The 20585-nt window shown below is 39.4% G+C and overlaps 1 protein-coding gene across 2 annotated transcripts; it reads right to left on the reverse strand.

Moving 5' to 3' along the window:
• Window positions 1–1162: 1162 nt before the first annotated feature.
• On the reverse strand, window positions 1163–18589 carry API5 (apoptosis inhibitor 5). 2 transcript variants are annotated; one of them, XM_045014977.1, is made up of 14 exons: window positions 18397–18589; window positions 16353–16514; window positions 14871–14964; window positions 13638–13703; window positions 13045–13196; window positions 12241–12447; window positions 10431–10535; window positions 9380–9469; window positions 8359–8540; window positions 7948–8041; window positions 6258–6314; window positions 5130–5206; window positions 4521–4657; window positions 1163–3376 (listed from the first exon to the last, which is right to left on the reverse strand). In XM_045014977.1, the coding sequence occupies exons 1-14, from the start codon at window positions 18463–18465 to the stop codon at window positions 3297–3299; spliced, it is 1572 nt and encodes a 523-aa protein (XP_044870912.1). In that variant the 5' UTR covers window positions 18466–18589; the 3' UTR covers window positions 1163–3296. The 2 variants fall into 2 exon arrangements, with proteins under 2 accessions (XP_044870912.1, XP_044870913.1); XM_045014978.1 differs by lacking the exon at window positions 18397–18589 and adding an exon at window positions 17452–17481.
• Window positions 18590–20585: the final 1996 nt, after the last annotated feature.

Raw genomic sequence — 20585 nt, forward strand, 5'->3', positions numbered from 1 at the left:
CTGCCAATGGGAGTTTGGGTCTACAATGTTATACACTACTTTCCCCAAGCAAGATATGTTCATACTGGCATCCCACCTAAATAAAGGTAACTGCAAAGAACTTGACTTAGGAATGAAAAAATCAAATGCACAGCTACATGAGGAATAACTAGCTAGATGGTAATACTGCTGAAAAGGATCTGGAGATTATAGTGGATCACAAATTGAATGAGTCAATATAATGCAGATGCAAAAAGGCTAATATTCTGGGGTGTATTAACAGGAGTTTTGTCAGTAAGAGACAGATAATTGTCCCACTCTGCTTGACACTGGGAAGGCCTCAGCTGGAATACTGTGTCCAATTCTGGATGATATATTTTAGGAAAGATATGGACAAATTAGAGGGAGTCCATAGGACATCAACAGAAATGATAGCTTTAGAAAATCTGACCTAGGAGGAAAGGTTAAAAAAAAACCTAGGTGTGTTTTAGTCTTGACAAAAAGAAGACTGAGTGGGAACCCAATAAATCTTCAAACATGCTAAGGGCTGTTATAAAGAGGATGGTGATCAATTGTCCTCCATGTTCACTGAAGGTAGGACAAGAAATAATGGGTTTAATCTGCAGCAAGGGAGATTTAGGCTATATATTAGGAAAAACTTTCTAACTATAAGGGTAGTTAAGCTCTGGAATAGGATTCCAAGGGAGACTGTAGAATCCCCATAATTGGAGGTTTTTAAGAACAGGTTGGCTAAACACCAGTCGGTGACGATCTAGGTTTACTTGGTCCTGACACAGCACAGGAAGCTGGATGCTGACTTCTCAAGTCCCTTCCAGTCCAACATTTCTATGAATTGTAGCATGGGTCATTGCATTCAGCTGACCTAAACTCATGCTATTTCTATTAGAGGTGTATCTTTCATTTCCTATCTGAAACTTTGCTTGTAGTGTTGATTTAGAGTTAAATAGCTACAACATTGTCTTAATGGTGGCTGCTTCAAATTTGTAGATTAAACTATTAATTCTATATATTTGTGAAATAATCAGGGAGATCCTATTGGAATGAAAGCCATTAGAAAGTTGTAAGATACTGTAATGTCCCATTAGCGAGCCATCACAAAATGGTCTTAAAGTATGAAACTGTTTAAAACTACAGTAATCATGAAACAGTAAGCCACTCAAACAAAATTACAAAATGAATTTATTCCAAAAGCATAAGGGAACGTTTACAGTTGAACAAGGTGGTGAACAGGTGTCTCCAAAAGAATTCACTGAATCAGAAATTGAGAATGAAAGGAGGGGGGAACTAGCTATTTCTGAGGCAGCAAGAACTTTGCTGAAGCTGCACACTATCTCTGAAAAAGAGGTCTCAGAAGTTCTCATTCAAACTTCATTGAGCAAAGAAGCTGTTCGCATCCAGTGATTAGAATATAAATTTGCTTACAAATAGGCTTTGAAAATCATTAAGAAATCTTCAAATAATACAAATTATTGCCCTATGTGCAACATGCTGAATTTTCACCTGGAAATATAACATTGATCCCGTGCCTATTTTCAAAATGACATTTTGATCATGTCAATTTGTATTTGAAAGCTGAAGTTTAATTGCTCAGTTTCTTACTGAACATCTGAATTTAGCAAGTGTCTTATAATCAGTAAAATAAGTTCAACTCAAGTGCTTATGGAATGTCCAAAGTTTACCATCACTGTTCCAAAGCTGCACAAAAATCAAGTTTGGAGACAGCTTCTGTAGTTTTCCTGTTCTGGCTTTTTTTTTTTTTTAAAGGGACAGTTTTCTACAGGATCTTGCACTAGTTCCAGAAATGCAAATGCTGCATTCCTCAGATTGCAGTGATAAATATCAGAGAATGTTAATGAAGACACCTGTCTCAGATTCACAAGCTATTCCTCACAAATACACATGAAACTAGTAGGAAAACATTACTTTTAGGCATTTGGTTTGGGGTACAGTCATCAAAACGTTGAAAATAAAAGTTAGGGAAATCTTCAGTCCTCTAAAGCCTAAGCTATTTTATGTCAACAGAATTTGTTAATATTTCTTCCTTCCCCACAACTTCTCTTTTTTACTATAACCACACCTTTTTACAATGTTCAATCTTTTAAGAATGACCTGAGGAGAAAGTAAAAAAAGTGGTGAAAATAAGTTGGGGGGCGGAGGGGGACAACGACCAAACCTCTGTGCCATATCTGCTCTTAAATAAAGCTGTATTTACTGGGTGTCCACTGTTAAATCAAAATCTTAGGTTACCACGAAGAACAAACTAGTACGGAGACTTTAATTCTCCACCTGAACCAAACAACATAGCTGGATTTTTTTCAGTGGTACCCAAAATAAAATTTTATTTGTGTATTTTTAAAATGCAGTTGGTATTGTTTAAAAAAAAAAATTCAAGTGCCAACCACCCCAGAAATCTTCAAACGCACAGGAAAGAGCCAGGCCACTGCTGCTGTCCAACTCCTATCTATGAAGCTTAATCATTGCATCTGACTTTTCCCACTCCTGAAGTACTTCTAGTTTTTTTTTTTAAACCTGTTTAACTGAAATTTCATGTCATATGCATACATATTTATACTGAACATTAAAAACCCATTTGCAAAACACCACTTTTGCATTACAATTTAGGGAGAAGAGTAATTTGTACAAAAACAAAAACATTGCATTCTCCACAACTTTAAGTTAAATGATTGCTTCATGCTACAAGCAAAATGTGTGTTTCCATGTTACAGACTTTAATAATCCAGCATTTGTCTGAATAGTCAACGATTCTGTTATAAGGAGTAAATAAATGGTAATTTAATAATGGTACTCTTCTCCACATATTGCAAGATATTGTTACAGATGAGGAAAGGATTACTGCAGCTGTCAATCTTAACGGATGTGTACCTTTGTAGTCATCCCTTTCCTGTCCATTATTTTATATATAAACTCAATTACAATATAGTTTTAGTTGAGTAATAGCTGATTTTTAGGTTAATATACAAACTGTCAAGATGTAGTTTCAGATAAAACATCTATGCTGTTTTCCAATTCTGAATAAGCCCTGAAGACACTTCTAAAATAACTCAAAATTGCTGACTAATCATCCAAAAATACAGTTGTAGTTTCACTATGGACAAGTTTGTAGTCCGTTAGAAAAGTAGATCATACATACAAAGGTATAAAGAACATTTAAGTCAGTCTTTAGCAGAAGGCAGTCCTTGAAGGGATACAGTACTCCAGGCATCCTTTGATGAGCAGTACTTTCACTTTTACTGGTGTTTTACCCCATAACGGCTCTGGAGAATGCAATGGTCTGTTCAGTAGATTCTTCCTCGACTGCGATTACCTCGTCCTCCCCAGCCTCTCCCTCGGCCACCCCGGAAACCACCTCTCTGCTCTGAAAATAAATGCAAACATTTATCTAATACAGGTCTGTGGTACTTGAATAGCAGATTAAAAATGAAATTGCAATACTATCATGCCTGTTACAGCTGTTCTATTATTTTAGGTACAATTACCTGGGCTAACCCCATCTACGCAACAGTACTTAAAACCTTCTGACAAGACTATAGTATATTGGTTTGAAAGGTTCTCTATCAGTTTTATTAAGAGTTTTTATTGCCTATCCATCATAGCATATCTCAAAAACTGACTTCAAATGGGACTAATGACCTATTTAAAATTAAGTACATACTTAAGTGTTTTGCTGTACTGGTACCTTAATGTTTTCAGTTTAAGGCTCTAAGGCCACTGGAAGAACCAGAAGACATAAATGAACTGTTTGTACGTTGGAGTCAGTTTTTCATTTAGCTCCATTAAGAGTAAGTTTGATCTCACTGGAAGAACCAAAGTGTCTCAAGATTTCTCAGGCTTCCGTTATCTAGAGTCTGATCCCAGTGGAAGCCTTAATACATCAAAATGTTTTAGACCCCTACTATTTTCACCTCCCCTTGTAATAGTTATTAATATTGAGCCTTTAAAATTACATTAAGCTTAACTTTACAAAGGGAAGGACAGAACATTGGATATTTAAAATTAGACATATTTGAATGAGGAACTCAAAGTTTATCATCCTCAGCGGATCCTGCACTAACACGGGGACAAATTAGATTAATAGAATCATTACCAGCTATAATTTCTAAAATGATATTAAAAGTTAAAACAGCCTGTAGCCCTAAAGGTCTGCCTACCATGCCTAAAATTGGTGATGACAAAAATTACAATATTGGAGATAACAGAACATTATTTAAAATAATAATATAATGTGGAATTTTAGCTTTCAAACAATTTAATCCCCAGATCTGCAAGAGACCGGTGGCTGCTAAAATTATGTTGCAAAGTTGCTTAGTTATTAGGCTGGTAAACTTATCCTATTACTAGACCAGTGATTAAAATATATATATATAGATACTATTACATGGAAAAATCATGACAGCAAATTCTGGATCATCTGAGGATCTGGAAAGGAACTTGCTTAACTGACATCCTTCCCAGAGGGGTATAATTCAAACTGCAAGGTTCTTCCAAACTCTCCAACTCACCATAAGAAAAGCTGCCCAGGTTGCTACTGTATTTCCCACTGGGTGGGTTGTATATTTGCCTGGCATCCCTTTTTGGTCCTGCTGGAGCCTTCTTCGGTGGTGAACTTGAGGTTGTATCTTCACTAGTTCTTTTTTGACTACAAAGGCACGAAAATATAAAGAGGTCTTTGAAAGATGCTGCACTATCCCCGAGGTAATAAGTACAGACACAGTATGCTCAGCCCCATAGATTAGTGTTTATAAGCCAGCAGAGCAGTTAATGGAAGATGGTATTGTAAAGCCTTCCTAAAATCCTCATTTTGATTAAATTATCTACTGTATCATCCCAGCAAGTCTTGACACCTTATACCATTCGCCAACAACTAGAGCTGCTATGTGGCTCACAGTGTGGCAAACTGGATCCTAAGATTATCACTTATGCACAATGACTACAAGGTACTATTTTGCAGTTGTAACGTTAATTCTATCTAAGCTTTTTGCATGCAAATCTTTGTTTTATAGCTCGTGCTGAACACACACTGACAAGTTATTGTACATCACAAAATAAAGATTCCACGATATATGTATGAAATAACATCACATTAAGCAAGATTTCCTGGTAACTCTTACCCTGCGTCAGCCTTCTGTACTGGTTTCCAGGACAGCGTAACTGTGCTTTTGTAAGAAGGGGGAATGTGAAAAAGGTCCTAAACAAACAAAATTGTGGACATTTTACCATAAAATGAAGTACACGCCAATAACACTACATTACCTATATTATGAGTCTGTATTAATCATACTTCCCTATTTCCCTCAACCTCCTTCAAACAAGCTCTTTAAAACCAAAGATAACTTAAGTCCTAGGATCCAGCAACAAGAATTACCTGGATGAACCACTTAAAAAATTCAGCCACTTTATTCCATGCACTCTAATATGAAATTCTAATATTGTATTAACAGAAGTATCTCATGCTATGATTCTGCACAATACATTAACATGTGTACTGTACATTACTACAATGAATTACAATGGCTCCTGTTTGGATCTCTGCTATCCCCACCACAGCGCTAAGCAGCAGCATGGGAATGAGCAAGAGTTGGCTCACACTAGAGTGCCATGGTAGGAACTTTGAAGGGAAAGTATAATCAAAACAATTTGCTTTAAAAACATTACAGTAAACCTCAAGTCAACATTTCAGGGATGTATTTCTAAGTATAGATACCAAAAAATGGAATGTTACGAGGTAAGACTTGCTCAATCCTTAACTTGCTTTTATGCTTAAATATATTGTAAACTCCATCAAACCTGCTGAAATCAGACACAGCAAGTAAATCCTAAACTGAACATCATTGTTATAGTACAATTTGAGCAGGTAGAATACGGAAATGGATTTCAGTCACCCAGTCACTGTTACTTTCAATTCAATAAGTTTTTTGTTTAATAATTTCCATTGTTAGTTGCTAACATGTAGCTCCAGAGAGTTCACAAAGGAAATGTACTTGCATGACAGCAGGGGAGCACTCATCTCCTCAGACCAGGAAATTAACACAAACTTAAGGGAAGAAGTTTAACGTAGTGCCAATGCTGAATTTGATTTATTCCATGGTACAGATGACAGTGCAGTGTCTTGACAATAAAATTTGATCCCCATCTGGGAAATTTCTCAATAGCTCTCTGTTCCTGAGCCTTCCTTTTTAGAGATCCTTCTATTACAGACCTGCTCCATACTTAGACATAACAGAAGATTTAAGGCTTACCTTGATTAAAACATTGATGTTATTAGTTATTTTCAAGGCAACCACTTTAATTTTGTTCTGCAAAAGGGGAAAAATACAGCAATTTTAATTCCAGCTATTTTAGAAATTTGAGATTACATCAGATGCATTTAGTGAAGACAGAAGTATTGGAATTTTACTGCACACTTCCTAATAAGTTTCTATGGCCTTGAGAGATCTATGGCACATTTCTATAAATGACTTAGCTGTTACAATTTTTAGTTCTCAGTAATTTTGCATTTAATGAAATTCAGTTGGCTATAGAATTCCAGGATCTCCAATTTCCTACCATTCTTTGTTTATACATTTAGCAGTCTCATTCAAAATGAAATGTATGGCGTGTAACTAGGCCAAACAGACAATCTGTGGGTGAACAAAACACTACTATAATCTGAAAACCAAAGCTCAACTATGACCTGTTGCATCTAGCTGCATGTGGTTGTGGCTTAGAACTGTCCCCTTTCTCCAGAAATGGCATCTGGATAGATGACACTGCCAGTCATGCAACCACTCCATGTATCTATCTGCCACCCATTCAGGCTTGCAATACAAACCCAGTCAAGAGAGCGTAACTGAAGCAAATGCAAGAACTAAGGGATGTTCAACAGTAGCAGCCCAGCAAAAACCTTTTGCAGAAAACTCTCCGTCATTGTCTTGTTTCAATATGCAAGGAAGTCTGGCCAGGATCAGGCATAACTACTGAATAATCAGATACTGACTTAGGAAGCTAGCACCACTGGTTTGTTGTATGTGGAGTAACATTGCTTCTGAAATCCATGATTGGTACTGCAATAGATGGGAAACTTAACTGCTTAGAGAACTGCAAGACTGTCACATTAACAAGCCCAGGACACTGAACGTTGCTTTCTGGTATAAAGTGTTGGCAAACTGCCTTTATTTAAAATAAATAAATAAATTAAGGCTAATGCTCCTGAAAGTGACTGACAGCACTGGTTAGAGACAAGCAACAGTACAGCGATGTACTATGCCAGCTTCCCGCCGCAGCTCTGCTAAACCAATTCAATCTTATCTGTTGCCCTCACTGTCCTAGTGCTTGGCCACTGTACAGCTCTGCTAATGAGCCTCAGTCCCAATCTGCTGCACTCCCTGCTAATCAGTGCACCCCAGTCCTGATTTCCAGCACCCTCTGGCACTGAAGCCCTGTGGCCTCACACAGCTCTTTCAGCTTCCTTGACTACTGACCTGCAACGCAGTTGGTACTCCAAACCTGGACATGGCCAATGGCACCTAATTTAGTACTTTTGTAGTACTGAGAAATACTAACAACAAATTTGAGTTGAAACTCATTTGCACATGAGGAGAATTGAACCTGGGTCTGTAGAGGTAAGAGAATGGTGCATTCATACATGCTGTCATCTAGCACTTACTAAATCTAGAAAACATTTGCCACTTTCCAGACCACAAAACAAACTTTATTCAAACTACAAGAGCTTTTTCGCCTCTAAAATACTTGCTATCAGCTGTATTGATAGTATTTGCCTGAAATGCAGTGTCAATCTACATTCATTTATTAGGCTTAAGCAGCATAGTGATAGTCATTTCCCAGTATCATTCAATTAGTCATCTAAGCAAAAAAGGTTGGCATTTATAATGGTTTGCAATAGCTATTTCTGTAGAATCAATAAGAGAACTGTTCCTGGGGAATACATACCTCTTCTGTTTTTAAGGCTTCACCTGTTTTTCCTTGAAGTGCCAGACGAAGCTGCCGTATATAAACCTGCAACCCTCGGGCAAAATACTGTAGCCTAACAGAAAAAAGAGTTTAAGTATTTAATGAACCCCAACCAAGCCAAGCACAAAACTTCACACATTCCTGTAAAAGAAAACCACAAGCAAAAGGAAAACCGTGACAGGACAAGAGTTTTTTTTTAATTTTTAAATAAATGCTGACAACATTTTTCAACCAGTTCATTATTTTACTTACTAATCTGATTTATTCTTCTCCTGCACCCAAACAGTTCAGCAGAGGAAGGATCAATAACATTCTACATTGACACTTCCAATATGCCCATTCCAGCTAGGTTTGCAGCTAAGTGATCATTCCAGTCTCTCGTACAATTACCTGATTTTGAAGTCTTTCAATTTCTCTGCATTGAGCTTGGACGTGAGGAAGTCTGGAAGCTTTCTCCCCAGCTGATGAAAGCTATACAACAAACACTCCACATAGCTGAACTGCAACTTGGGCTCTTCATTGCCAGCATTCTCCCCATTCTCTGCTTCCTCTGGAGGGAGTGGCATGTACTCCTGATGAACACCAAGCAGAACAGATAAATGAGACACTTTCACTCACCTGTTCCCTTTTCTCCACTCTTTGCATCTCACCCACATTCACAAGAGGGCATGGCTATGAAAATTAAAACCTCAATATAGGAAATAAACAGCATTACCAAATCAGTTAGCTAAATATGTAAGCAGGTTAGCAGTCTAATCTATTTAACAGTTTCTCTTGAATATATGATCGTACAAAACTCCTCAGTTAAAGTCAGTGTTTGGAAACAGCCAGTCCAGCAAACACCTAATTTATTAGTACCACTCTGTGCATTGTTGGATTGCAGGGAGGACCATTTTTCTATAGGCTCTGCTGCAGTCTTGTACAGACTCCAACAAAACTAGTTTAAGCTACATTACATAGGGCCTTATCTATTCTGACAATTCTAACAGTCTCTCCCTTCATTGCACTAGCTCCATGTTACTATCATTTGTTTGCAGGCCAGTGCAGATCAGCTACCAACACTTTTATCAGCATCTCAACTATACCTGCTTTGAGCCAGTAAGCGTCTGTGGTAGCCCTGCCACTACTGCTAGTACTGATGGATTTTAAGATCATCATACGAACACAAACAATGCTACTTTTTTCAACTTAGATCAAAAATGGTGTGTAGAGAAATCATCCAGTTCTGCAATGCTACTGAGAGATTCAAAGTGGGCAAAGAGATCTTTGCACTTATTTGAACAGAATAACCAGGGGTAACTACCTTTACAACAGAAAGGGACCAAAGATAAATGGGTAATAAGCTACTGAAGGTCACTCACTTTGAGGCATGCATTTTTTATTATTGTATCACAGCAAAAGTCTGCCTTACCAGTAATTTATCAAAAAGCTTCTTCAAGTTTGATTCTAACTTTTCCATGTCACCACAAAACGAACTCATTTCAGCAAGTAGTTTCAATACCTACAAACAAGAACAGCTCTTGGTAAAGCTACAAGTTATAATCACATGGTTGCATAATTTTAAATAAAAGTGGACTGCAACATTAACATGGCTTCTTCAGCATATTGCAACATTCAATTGCCAGAAATAGCAATCATGATTTTGGAAAGTCTATAAAATACAACTCATGCCAGGTGAGGGACGTTTTACCTTTAATGCAGGCTTTAAGTAGCAGAGATTTGTAGAGAACTAATGAAAATTAACATGTGACAGTAATATTTATACATGTATTTTAACAATTATTATCAGTGAATGCCAGACTAAGTTTGTCTGAATCTCCTGTCTGCAATCTGCCAGATGTTCATTCAAGCCTCCTTCCTCAATGCATTTAAGTCCCTCCTAAAGCTACACTCCCTCCATCATGCCCACAAGTAGTGACACAATAAAAATAATGAATATAAAAAGGTATTCAAGTTATTCCCTCATGGCTTCTCAGTGAATCTTATCTATCTGGATCTGTCTTTCAGCTTGTAAGCTCTTTCAGGCAGAAATTTTTCACTTTTTGTTTGTTTGTTTTGCACAGTACAAGCACATTGTTGACAAAGTGGTAACTCTAAGGGGGCTATTTGGAAGACAATGTGAAGGAACAGCAACAGCTTGGAGAGTTCAGTGAGATCACCATATGACTAATGACTGTAGTCATTATTCCTCTTAATTAGGGTAAGGGTTTTGCTTTCTGTATTTACTCTTAGGCATTAGAAGGAAGGTTCTGCTCAACACAGCTCCGTCAGCTGGTAGAGTGCTGTGGTCTTTCCTCATGTTATTAACTGGAAGAGCCACAGAAGAGTAGACCAGCACATTGCTGGAAAACACACTGTAGTTTTTACAATCCCAGAGAGTTATGCAGAGAAACATTCACTTCTGGAATAGGCACTATGATGTGTATGTTTGAGGTTTATTAGCTTTTACAGGCTTAGCTTACCTCTAACTGGATATCAAGGCCCTCCACTGGACTAGTCAGGGAACTGAGGTTTGGTAACACATGCTCACAGAAGTAAGTCACAAACCTTGTAGAATGAACATTTTTCTGTAAAAGTTCAGAAAGACACTAAGGTTACTGCAGGAGTCTGATTTAATTTATCCCCACCTTCCCTGCCCAATGGACACCCATCATTTTGCTATCCCTTAGCCAATTTCCCCCCTCAAAACACACGGGCCCTTCCAGCTAAGAGTGGTGCCTAGGCTACAGGGGATTTTGATAAAATTGCATATGCTTATTTTTTCCTATCTATAACAGTTCCATTTCCCTGAAAACAGGCCTTAAACTACTGCAATATGTCTGGCAATGGACTGAGTTAATCAATGTATAAGTTTAAATCCATCAGTAGAATATTTGTCTATTGGACTCTGTGCTCTCACCTCTGCAATATTTCTAACCCTCACTGAGAATGGAGCAAGAGGGTAAGCTTAAGATTCAAACCCAGCTCTCTCTCGACAGCAGATAGTGCTAGGTCAGCCCAGTGGATATGGGGTATGTATAATTACCATGTATAATTAATAGTATACCTGGCAAATATTCACTTTTTATATCTAAAGAGGGGATTGTTACAAGATTCCAAAGTCTGAGCAAAAAAAAAAAACAAACACACAATCCAGGAACTTTTGCAAGGACTCATCCTACTCTGGTTGTGCAAGTGTCAGTGTTTTAAAAAGAAGTTATTAACCTATTTCTGAAGTTAGGCTGAAGCCTCCTTTCGAAGTGGTAATCTGTGTCTGATATAGCTGAGAGATGGAGCTTTCACTTGGCCAGAACCTCATGGTCCCTGCCCATGACCTTAAATCCTGCCTTTATCTTATAATGACTTTCCCTTGCAAGACTGGGGCAAAAGCTGACAAAACTCTTTTGAACACAGGATGTCTCAGAAGTTGCTCAGTTCCTTCTGTGCTATAGACACAAAAAGAAAACACCGTATTTTCCTTTAACAGACTGTCAAAATCTCCTGGAGTGGAGGAGTGCATCAAAAACAGTTAAATCAGTGCAATTTAGAATTTCAGAGGTTTCTCCATTTTACAAGATGGGGAACTAGGGTTCAGAGATTAAATAACCTACCAAATATCACAAAGGAGGTCTGTGATACAGCCACAAATATAATCCAGTGCCTTAACCACAAGGACATACTTCATTTCTCATACCCCTCTTATAATGTTGAGTTGTGATGTTTTCCCCCTGATTCTGAAAGAGTAGTTCCTAAAAACTACACTGGGCACATAGAGCCAATGCAACAGAACTGCCCATCTGCCAGGGATGCTAACAAAGAACAAAAAGAATGGTATTAAAAGACTTCTGTAACCATGGAAGAAAGTTATCTTTACTAAATTAAGCCTAGAAATTGCTGAGCATGGAGTTTATTAGAGAGAGAGCTCCTAGAGTCAAGTTGGTAAGATTATCTTCCAAAACCAATAAAGAAAATTTCAATTCTCTCAGCTAACACACCAAGACAAATACCACATATGCTGAAGAACAGAAGTGGGAGACTGAGACATCATTCACATCAAATTCTTCAATTTGTGAGAAAGCAGGAACTTAGGGAAGACACAAAAGTTTACAAATCTGAATGGAACTTCTCCAGAACAGATCAGTCCATAATACATGTAAGACTTAGGTCAGAGAAACTGCTGACTATAAGTCACAGCTATGCAATCACTCTGACACAATTAGTCACGATGTTAAAGACATTACAGTCAGTAACTTTAATATGGTACTAACTATACAAAAGGAAAGAAATACATACTGAGAAGAGTGGCACTGCCTGTCGAGTGCACTGCAAGAGTCTGTCCACACAATCTGGATCGGATGGATTGAAGGTTTGCTCCAGGTCAGCTTGTTCAGCCACGAGTTCCACCAGTTGCTGCCTCCCGCTCACTGTCTGTAAGCTTTTTAAGCCAGATAATATCTTCATGAAAAGGACAAATTCCTCACCCGTCACATCTTCAAGGACCTTAAAATAAAAGCAGAAAACAGAATCCCACTGAGGCAATTTGCAATACCCGTCTCCTATTACACTTAAGGTGGTAAATAGCGCTGTTATCCAATTGTTCAGTTTTAGCTTCCTGCATTTTAAAAAATGGGAAAACATACAGTATCTCTGTATATGCCTCTGGGTTAAAGTAACTAGAGGGTCACAGACAGAAATGTCATCAAATTGAGCATAGGACCTCACTTTGCTCAGCCAATAATTTTTAAATATCAAGTGTCCTTAGATTACTAACAAAAACTTAATGCCTAAAACTGAAAGAACTTTAACCATGTAATTTACTTCTTATTGTTTGGTTAGTTTTCTTGATTTTTCCATTTCTCTCAGTCTGGACAATGAAAATAGATTATAAACAAAAGTGGAAAAAATAGTTGCTTTCGCATTCACATGCTAACATAATGCTGTAACATCTGGGTTGCAAACATAGCAGGGTAATCACAGAATCATGTATACATGCCATAACGTGCATGGCATTTTAAATAATTAAATACTGGAAACAGTTCTATTACAAAAAAAGCTGATTTAACAAAATCTAAATCTGGAGTGAAACACAACACTTACCTTCTTTGATTCAGTTAATATGAGCTCCTCTACTTCCTTTGTTAGCACCTCCTCAGGCAGGGTCTTGAGTTTTGTAGAGAGGAACTTGATGGCTCGTTCTCTCACAATATCCTCTCCCTGAAGAATCTGACTGAACAAGCCTCCGAGTGTCCCTGAAATGCAAACAAAATTCAACTAATGCAAACCATTCAACAATTTTATAATTATGATATACAGTAAAATGAAAACTACTTTCCAAATTGGAAAAGTTCCAGAACTTATTTTAAAATTGCTAGTTTTAGAAACGAGGTAAACATACAGCACAGCAGAACACATAATTCTTAAAGGGAGAGATCATGCTTTCCTGTATATTTGCATATCAAATAACATTTCGGGTGCCACTCTATTACAAAGTTGTAATGGATCTGTATTTATATAAGCTAAGCAGCTCAAGATCTCTGACACAGAACAGCAAGTAATAACATTTGCTTAAAATTCTACACTGCCTTGCAGCAGATACAAGTACCATTCCTAATCTCACTCCTTGAGACTTACCAATGACTGGTGAGCTTTAAACAATAAAAACATTATATATAAAAGAGTCTGTTCTTTACCTTTAGCATCCATCTTAAAAATACTTAGCAGAGCATTGTTCACCAAGTTGAATTCTGCAGAATCATCTGGGGGAGAGAAAATTCAAAGTCATGTATCTTTCTGAAATGCTGAAGTAAGGGCAAGAATAAAAAGTCAAAAGAATACTCCATCATAATACAAAAAGGTTTCTGCTCCTGACATCTGGTTACAAAGAGCAAGTCACTGCAGAGTTTAAATGTTTAACAAATATTTCCTGTCATCCTGACAGTGAAGATACAAAATAGAAATGAAAAAATAAATTTCACCAATAGAAAGCTTTAAAAACCAGAGTCACAAACTTTTGTAAGTTAACTATCGTAACTAAATATTTTGGTTAGCTGAAGAGATGGTTAAACCAGTAGTAACCAAAGTGATACCAACTGATATATTAATGATAAATATTTTTTTTTATGGATTTACTTCAGAATAAGTTTGAAGTTCTCCAGTGCTTTCCAAATAGGAAGCAAATTCTTTCCCTCTTATTTTGTATCAAATAGGGCTTCTGCTGCAAAGTGGCATCAAAATGCAAGTCCCTTCTGAAAGGCAATATTTCCCATTTACTGACTAGGAGAGACTAAAATAGTGCATTTACAAAATAACTCTGAACATTTAGTAAATATTTAGCTCTCTACAAAGCCACTGGGGTTTTCTTTTTGAACATAAACTAATATATATTGTATATGAAATACTGAATGATGTTAAATGTTTTAATTTACTGTGCACTGAAAATGTGAAAGTTTAAATTGTGCCAAAGAAAATAAATCCATTGGTCTTTCAGAGCCTTTAGGAAATAAATGATCCCCATGGACACTTGATTCAAGACAGATCCAGGGCACCAGTATATGAAAAGTTCATTAGCTCTTGTATTGAGGGCAAGGGTAGTCCAGGCCATGGAAAGCTGGGACAAAAATATTGAGATAACTGTAAGTCATTCTGCATTAAATTAAGATAATCAATCACTTCCCAGCAGAATTGGAGGCTAGCATATTTGCACTACAGATATGAGATGTGAATGACAGGGGAAAAGAAATGGAGCAAAAACAGGACATGAAGACAACTGTGGCAGATTGCTACATAATAAGCTAATGAATCAACAGAGGAAGAATTCAGTTTCTACAACGGTAACGCTCTTCAACTAAACCAGCCACAAACATACATGTAACAGAAGCACATGGCAGCAGGAAATAGGCAAGGAAATCATCAGTACATGTTACCTGACTGCAGAAGCTGGGTCAGTATGTCAGCCACCCGGGGAAGATTATCTCCTGTGGCAAACTGAGGCAGCTCCTTGATTGCTTGGCGTCGGATCTGTCAAAATGAAATACTGTCATCATCTGAACAGAAGAGTCAAAATCTTAGCACATAATTACAGGAAGAGTAAGACTGCACTGATTCTAAAAGGGTTCAGAAGAAAAACAGCTAAATGAGAAAAAAAACCACGCGTTTGATATCTAAGCCAACATAGAGTAAGATGATTTAGTGTGTGACTTCTGCTACCTTTTACTTCCTGTAGCATCCTTGAATTAAATGCTGAACTCAAATTTTCTGAATTGCATATGCTGATGTAAACTGCAGAACCCATGTGAGGTTTTTGATTTATTTAACTCTGCTGTGCCATTAGTTCCATACCAAAAAGTCTCTGCCCCAGCTATTAATCAGACACTAGTGACAACTCAAACTTCAGCATCTGTGGTTGGTTTGGAGAAGTCTTATGAACAGATATTTGCAGATTATAAAATAACTATGATTTCATCTTGAGCCTAATATTTTTGGGCAAATGCCATTTTAACAATTTCTTTGAACACTTACATAAAAAAAATCACTAACTGATCAAAACCTCATGAACAAATTTGTATTAAAAAATAATACAACTTCCATCCTTTATTTGATCATTTTCAACCACTTCTAGATAGGTATTATTGGCTAAAACAGAAAAGGATGGGTTAGTTGTTAGTGTTCAAGAGTCAGAAATACTGGGGTTTCTTCCCAGCACAGCTGATACTTCCTGTCTGACCTTGTGCAAATCACCTAGGTCTGATTTCCAGAGGTGCTTAGCCTACAGAACTCCCATCAAAGCAAATTGGAGTTGTGGGTGCTGAGGACTGCTGGAAAATCAGGTCTTTGATTTTTTTTTGTCTCTCATGTTTCCAATGTGTAAATGTAAAATGGGAGAAATATTTCCTTACCTCCCTGAGAAGATGTAAGGCTTAAGACATGTAAAGTACTTTGATATAAAAAAGTGTTAGGGATATGAAAAATATTTTTAGTTCAGTCTCTGGCTAGAGAATTTTTTCCTGTAATTAGAAAGGGTCGAGTCACAAGGGATAGTGAAGAAAGAAACCCAAGGAAGATTTATCTGGTGATAGAAGATGAGTCCAATTACAATGTGTTCTACAGACATTATTTGCATTATAAGCATTATCAATGAGCTAAGTGACATGCATCTGTAGGAATCAGCTTATTTCACCCAAAGTGATCAGAATTGTTTTGACTGAAATAAGAGGAAGGCACTAACGTATTGTTAGTTTAATTATAATTTTATGACACACAGACATAATATGCTTGGAAACATATGGACACTGAAGTCCAATTTTTTGCAAGAAAATACTTATATAAAATGGGAAAGGAATAAAAGGGAGCACAAAATAAGAATTAATATAGCAGCTTGCTACAAAATGTCCAGCATGTATCCTTACAGAAACATCTTCATCCTCACAGAGGTCCAGTTGGGCATTGATAGCTGAATCAGCCAGCTCAGGAAAATGTTTGAAGAATTTTGGAATAAACTGTGCTGCTAGTCTCTTCTCCTTGGCACCTCCCTTTACGCCATCCAATATCACCTGATAAGCATCTTTATGCTAGAAGAAAAGACAGACTATATAAAGCAGAGTCTACTTTGGATTTCCCTAGGACCAAGAAAGGACTTTTTACTCTCAGTTACACTTCACTTTCACCATTAATACAGCAACCTGTTTGCAAAAAGTTCATGTATATTAATGATAAATTAACCGGACCATAATTTGCTTTGACATAACTGTGCTGACTGCTAATCAAACCAACAAAATTATTGATAAAAAATAAAGGCTTCATTTAATGAAAAAAATTACTGTCCAAACCACCAATAAGGTAGGAAATGGCTTATGGTATTCTACTTCTTTTGAGAGAGTGGCAAAATTTCCACTGACTTCAGTAAGAGATCAGGCCCTTAATAGACAATTGGACCAATAAATCACCTTCTGTTCAGCTGAATAATGTTAAATATTTATACCATCTAAGAGCCAAATGTTACAATTAGATCTACATGAGCAGACCCTTACACAAGCAGGGTCACAATTAAGTTGATAGAGTTCCACATGATCATCAGGGTTGTATGGCAGGATCGGAACCTGGAAGCCGACTATCTAGACAGGAAGGAATTAATTGTAAAAGATACAAGAACTACAATAATTAGTTTCTCTCTCAGATGACATTTGATCTTTCACCTGGCCTTGCCAAGGCATTTTTTTTTAATTAATCTAGCAAGCCAGGAAATTATACTGAGATGCTTTTATTTTCATGCCCTAAAGACAATTGCTGGCCAGACCTGGACAAGCAATCTCTCTGTCCCCAAATTATACATCTGTAAGTGACAGTAGTTCACAGATGAATAATCATATTGGTCTTGTCTTATTCAAATATTGTTCCTACCACCTGTCTTTTAAATAAACTATTGTACATAATTTCTATACTTGGAAATAAGTTTCCCTTCTGACCAGTAACTCCTCAATTATTATGCACCAGTTGTCATTTACTTACTTTGGCTATTTTCATTTTCACTCCTACATCTGCTTAGCTGTTCATTGCACACAGGCCCGGATCCTGCAAGCTCTTCTGCACATGCTTAACTCTATTTATTTACGTAAAGCTATGCAGGACTGAAACCTTAAAATGCTAGCAGAAGTTTCCCAAACAACATACTATAACTGGAACAAAAAATCAGAATACTTTATTCTAAAGAAAACAAACTGAATTCTGTTTTTAACACCCTACTCTCCTCACTGTTGCAGAAAGGATGCTTTACTCAACACAGCCTGTTCTGGATGGCAATAATAAATTTAAAAAACGCAAGACGTGTCTTTTTTCTTTTTATGACTGCCACAAGTTTCTCTGGGCCAAACACCGATCAAGGCAGGTCTGTTTTCTGAGACTGCGGTAATAACTCAAACTCCAGAACACCACATTTGAAACAGAGCCCCAGGCCTGACAAGCAGAAGGGAGCTGCAAGGAACTGATTTTTCAGAGGTGATGGCTACCCATGGCTCCCACTAAAACGGAACAGGAGCAGCGGTCGCTACGCACTTCTGGAAGTCAGGCCTTCCACGTCCTGGGGAAACGCTGGCTACGAAGCCCCTCTACGCCTGAGATCCAAGCGGCGTGTAACGAACGCCAGGTCGAGTCCCCTCCGACTGAACGAGGCCGGGTCTGCAGCAACAGCAAACGGCGGCCGGGGGGGGGGGAGCCAGGCTTTCACCGCTAACGCCACTGGCCCAGGCTGAGGCTTTGGGCGGCGGCGGGAGCAATGTTGTTTTAATCAGTGACTGTTTTGCTTAACCCGCTGCCCGCCAAGCTGCTCAGCCCCAGGCCGATCCCCGCCCCCTCAGCCAGCCGCCGGCCTGCGCCCCGCTGCTTCCCCCCGGCCGGGAGCTGCCGCACGCGAGCCCGGGGCTTTACGGGGCCCTGCAGGCCGCGGCCGGGACCCACCTGCCCCGCGGTCTCAGTGGCATCGGCCAGGATCCCATAGTTGCGGTAAAGCTCCTCCACGGTCGGCATCGTGCGGCGGGGGCCGGAGCTGGAACCGAGGCCGCCGCGGCTCAGGGCTGCTTCTCCTGCGGCTGCTGCTGCTGCTGCTGCTCAGGCGTCTACAGCCACGGACGCTGCGGCTGCTGCGACTGCTACCGCCGAGCGAACAGCCCCGCGCCTCCCGCGGCAGCGACCCCTGCAGGCGCGGCGGACTCCCTGCGGCCGGGCGGGGGAGCGCGGAGCCGCCGGGGAACCCGGGCTGGGGACTGGCAAGGCGGGCGGGCCGCCCCCCGCGCGGTGCTGCGGGCCGGGGCAGCGTAGCGGCTGCTGGGCCGCTCGTCTCCCAGGAGCAGACCCTTGCCCGCCCCAGCTGCCCTCAGCCCGGGCGCCAATGGCGCCGCCACCACATGAACACCTGCAGTGACCCCTGCCCGCCCCTGGCAGAGCCTATGGCCATGGTCAGCCCTGCCGGGTGCCTGTCCTCTGATCGCCTCGGGGCACAGCAGCGATGGCCTTAGCCCAGCTGCTACCCCGGGGTGTCATTAGCCAGCAAGGCCTTGTCCACACACAGACACAGAAAGTCCGACATGATGGCTCGAATGGCCCAGCATGGTGCTGACAGTAAGCTACATCCTCGCTACTGAAATCAACCCATGTACCAGGATCTTTTCTCCTATTATCTTGCATCCGACGAAGTGGGTATTCACCCACGAAAGCTCATGCTCTAAAACGTCTGTTAGTCTATAAGGTGCCACAGGATTCTTTGCTGCTTTTACAGATCCAGACTAACATGGCTACCCCTCTGATACTTCTCCTATTATGTACAGCATGAGCAGGTTCAGTCTCTGACACATCCACACGTTCTAGAACAAGGTCTGTTTTACCACCAGGAGTAGAATGATCAGTTACAGTCTCCGCTTTCCTCGCATTATTTTGATCTACGTTAGTAGGACACCCCCCTGGTTTAGGTGGGGATAAGTAATAAAAAGAGAACAGAAAAACAGGGGAAGGCTGTGTAGTGGAGTGTAAGGAAGTCTAACAAAGTTCTGATTCTTCTCATGATCACTACTTCAATGCTTTTTTTGAAATATCAAATTTAAAAAAAAAAACTCATTTTTTTTGGTGCCCCCTGCTTTGCTGGTGCCCTAAGCACGCGCTTAGTCTGCCTATTGGGTAATCCATTTCTGCCGCCGCCCATGATACTGGGGCTCAGCCCTGGCGCAAATCAAGCACTGTAGCTAAACCAAAAGAAGCTGCTGCACTACGATCCACCTGTCAGTTGGAGACTATCTAGACAGCACATGGCTCCATTCCTGCAGTGGCTGGGACCTGGGAGATGGAGAACTCTGTGGAGAAATTCCAGATAGTCCAGCATGCAATAGCCTGTCTGTCTGCCGAGTAATGGGTTAATGAGAACATATCAGGCCAATGAGAATACCCATGCTTCCTCCACACTGTCAATTTGAGTCCTGAACATGCACCCTCAATACCTTCTACTTAAAAACCAGGAAAAAACCTCACACACACAAATTTTTAAATGGAGTCAGGGTTGCAGGTGATCAAAAGTGCAGCTGTCCAGCAATGCCCTATACTTCTTATCCCCTTCCAGAACATGAACTTGTTTCCCCACATTCACATACCTAACTAAGCCACACCACACCAGCTACTTTTTCTATGCCCACCTGAGCACCAGTTCCACACCCCAACTCATACAGTTCAATGAACCCTCACTGGGCTCTCGGCAGCATGATTGTTGTGAGGAGCACTGGCATCTAGTTTTCAGAGATGACACTGGATAAAGAAGCTGCTATATGGCTAAGGTACTGTGGTCTTGAGGGATTTCTGAACCTAAGAAAAGAAAGGGAGGAGGGAGAGAGAATAAAAATGAACATTAAAGAAAAAAACAACAATGAGGGAAAACAGACACTAAAAAGTTAACAGAAAAATTCACCAAGATATTAATTAAAAGGAAAGTGGAAATAAAATCAAAGAAGTGGGAAAAGAAATAGATGAAAAAACCAAAGGGGATAGAACATGTTCATTTTTTAATTATTTAGTAGAAAATTGACCAATTTAAAAGGCGCTGAAATGTTTTATGATTACATAAAATCAAGCAACATTTTAAATGCTTGTACAATTCTAACAGCTCC

Source organism: Mauremys mutica, chromosome 4, assembly GCF_020497125.1.
Source record: "Mauremys mutica isolate MM-2020 ecotype Southern chromosome 4, ASM2049712v1, whole genome shotgun sequence".
Classification (NCBI taxonomy): Eukaryota; Metazoa; Chordata; order Testudines; family Geoemydidae; genus Mauremys; species Mauremys mutica.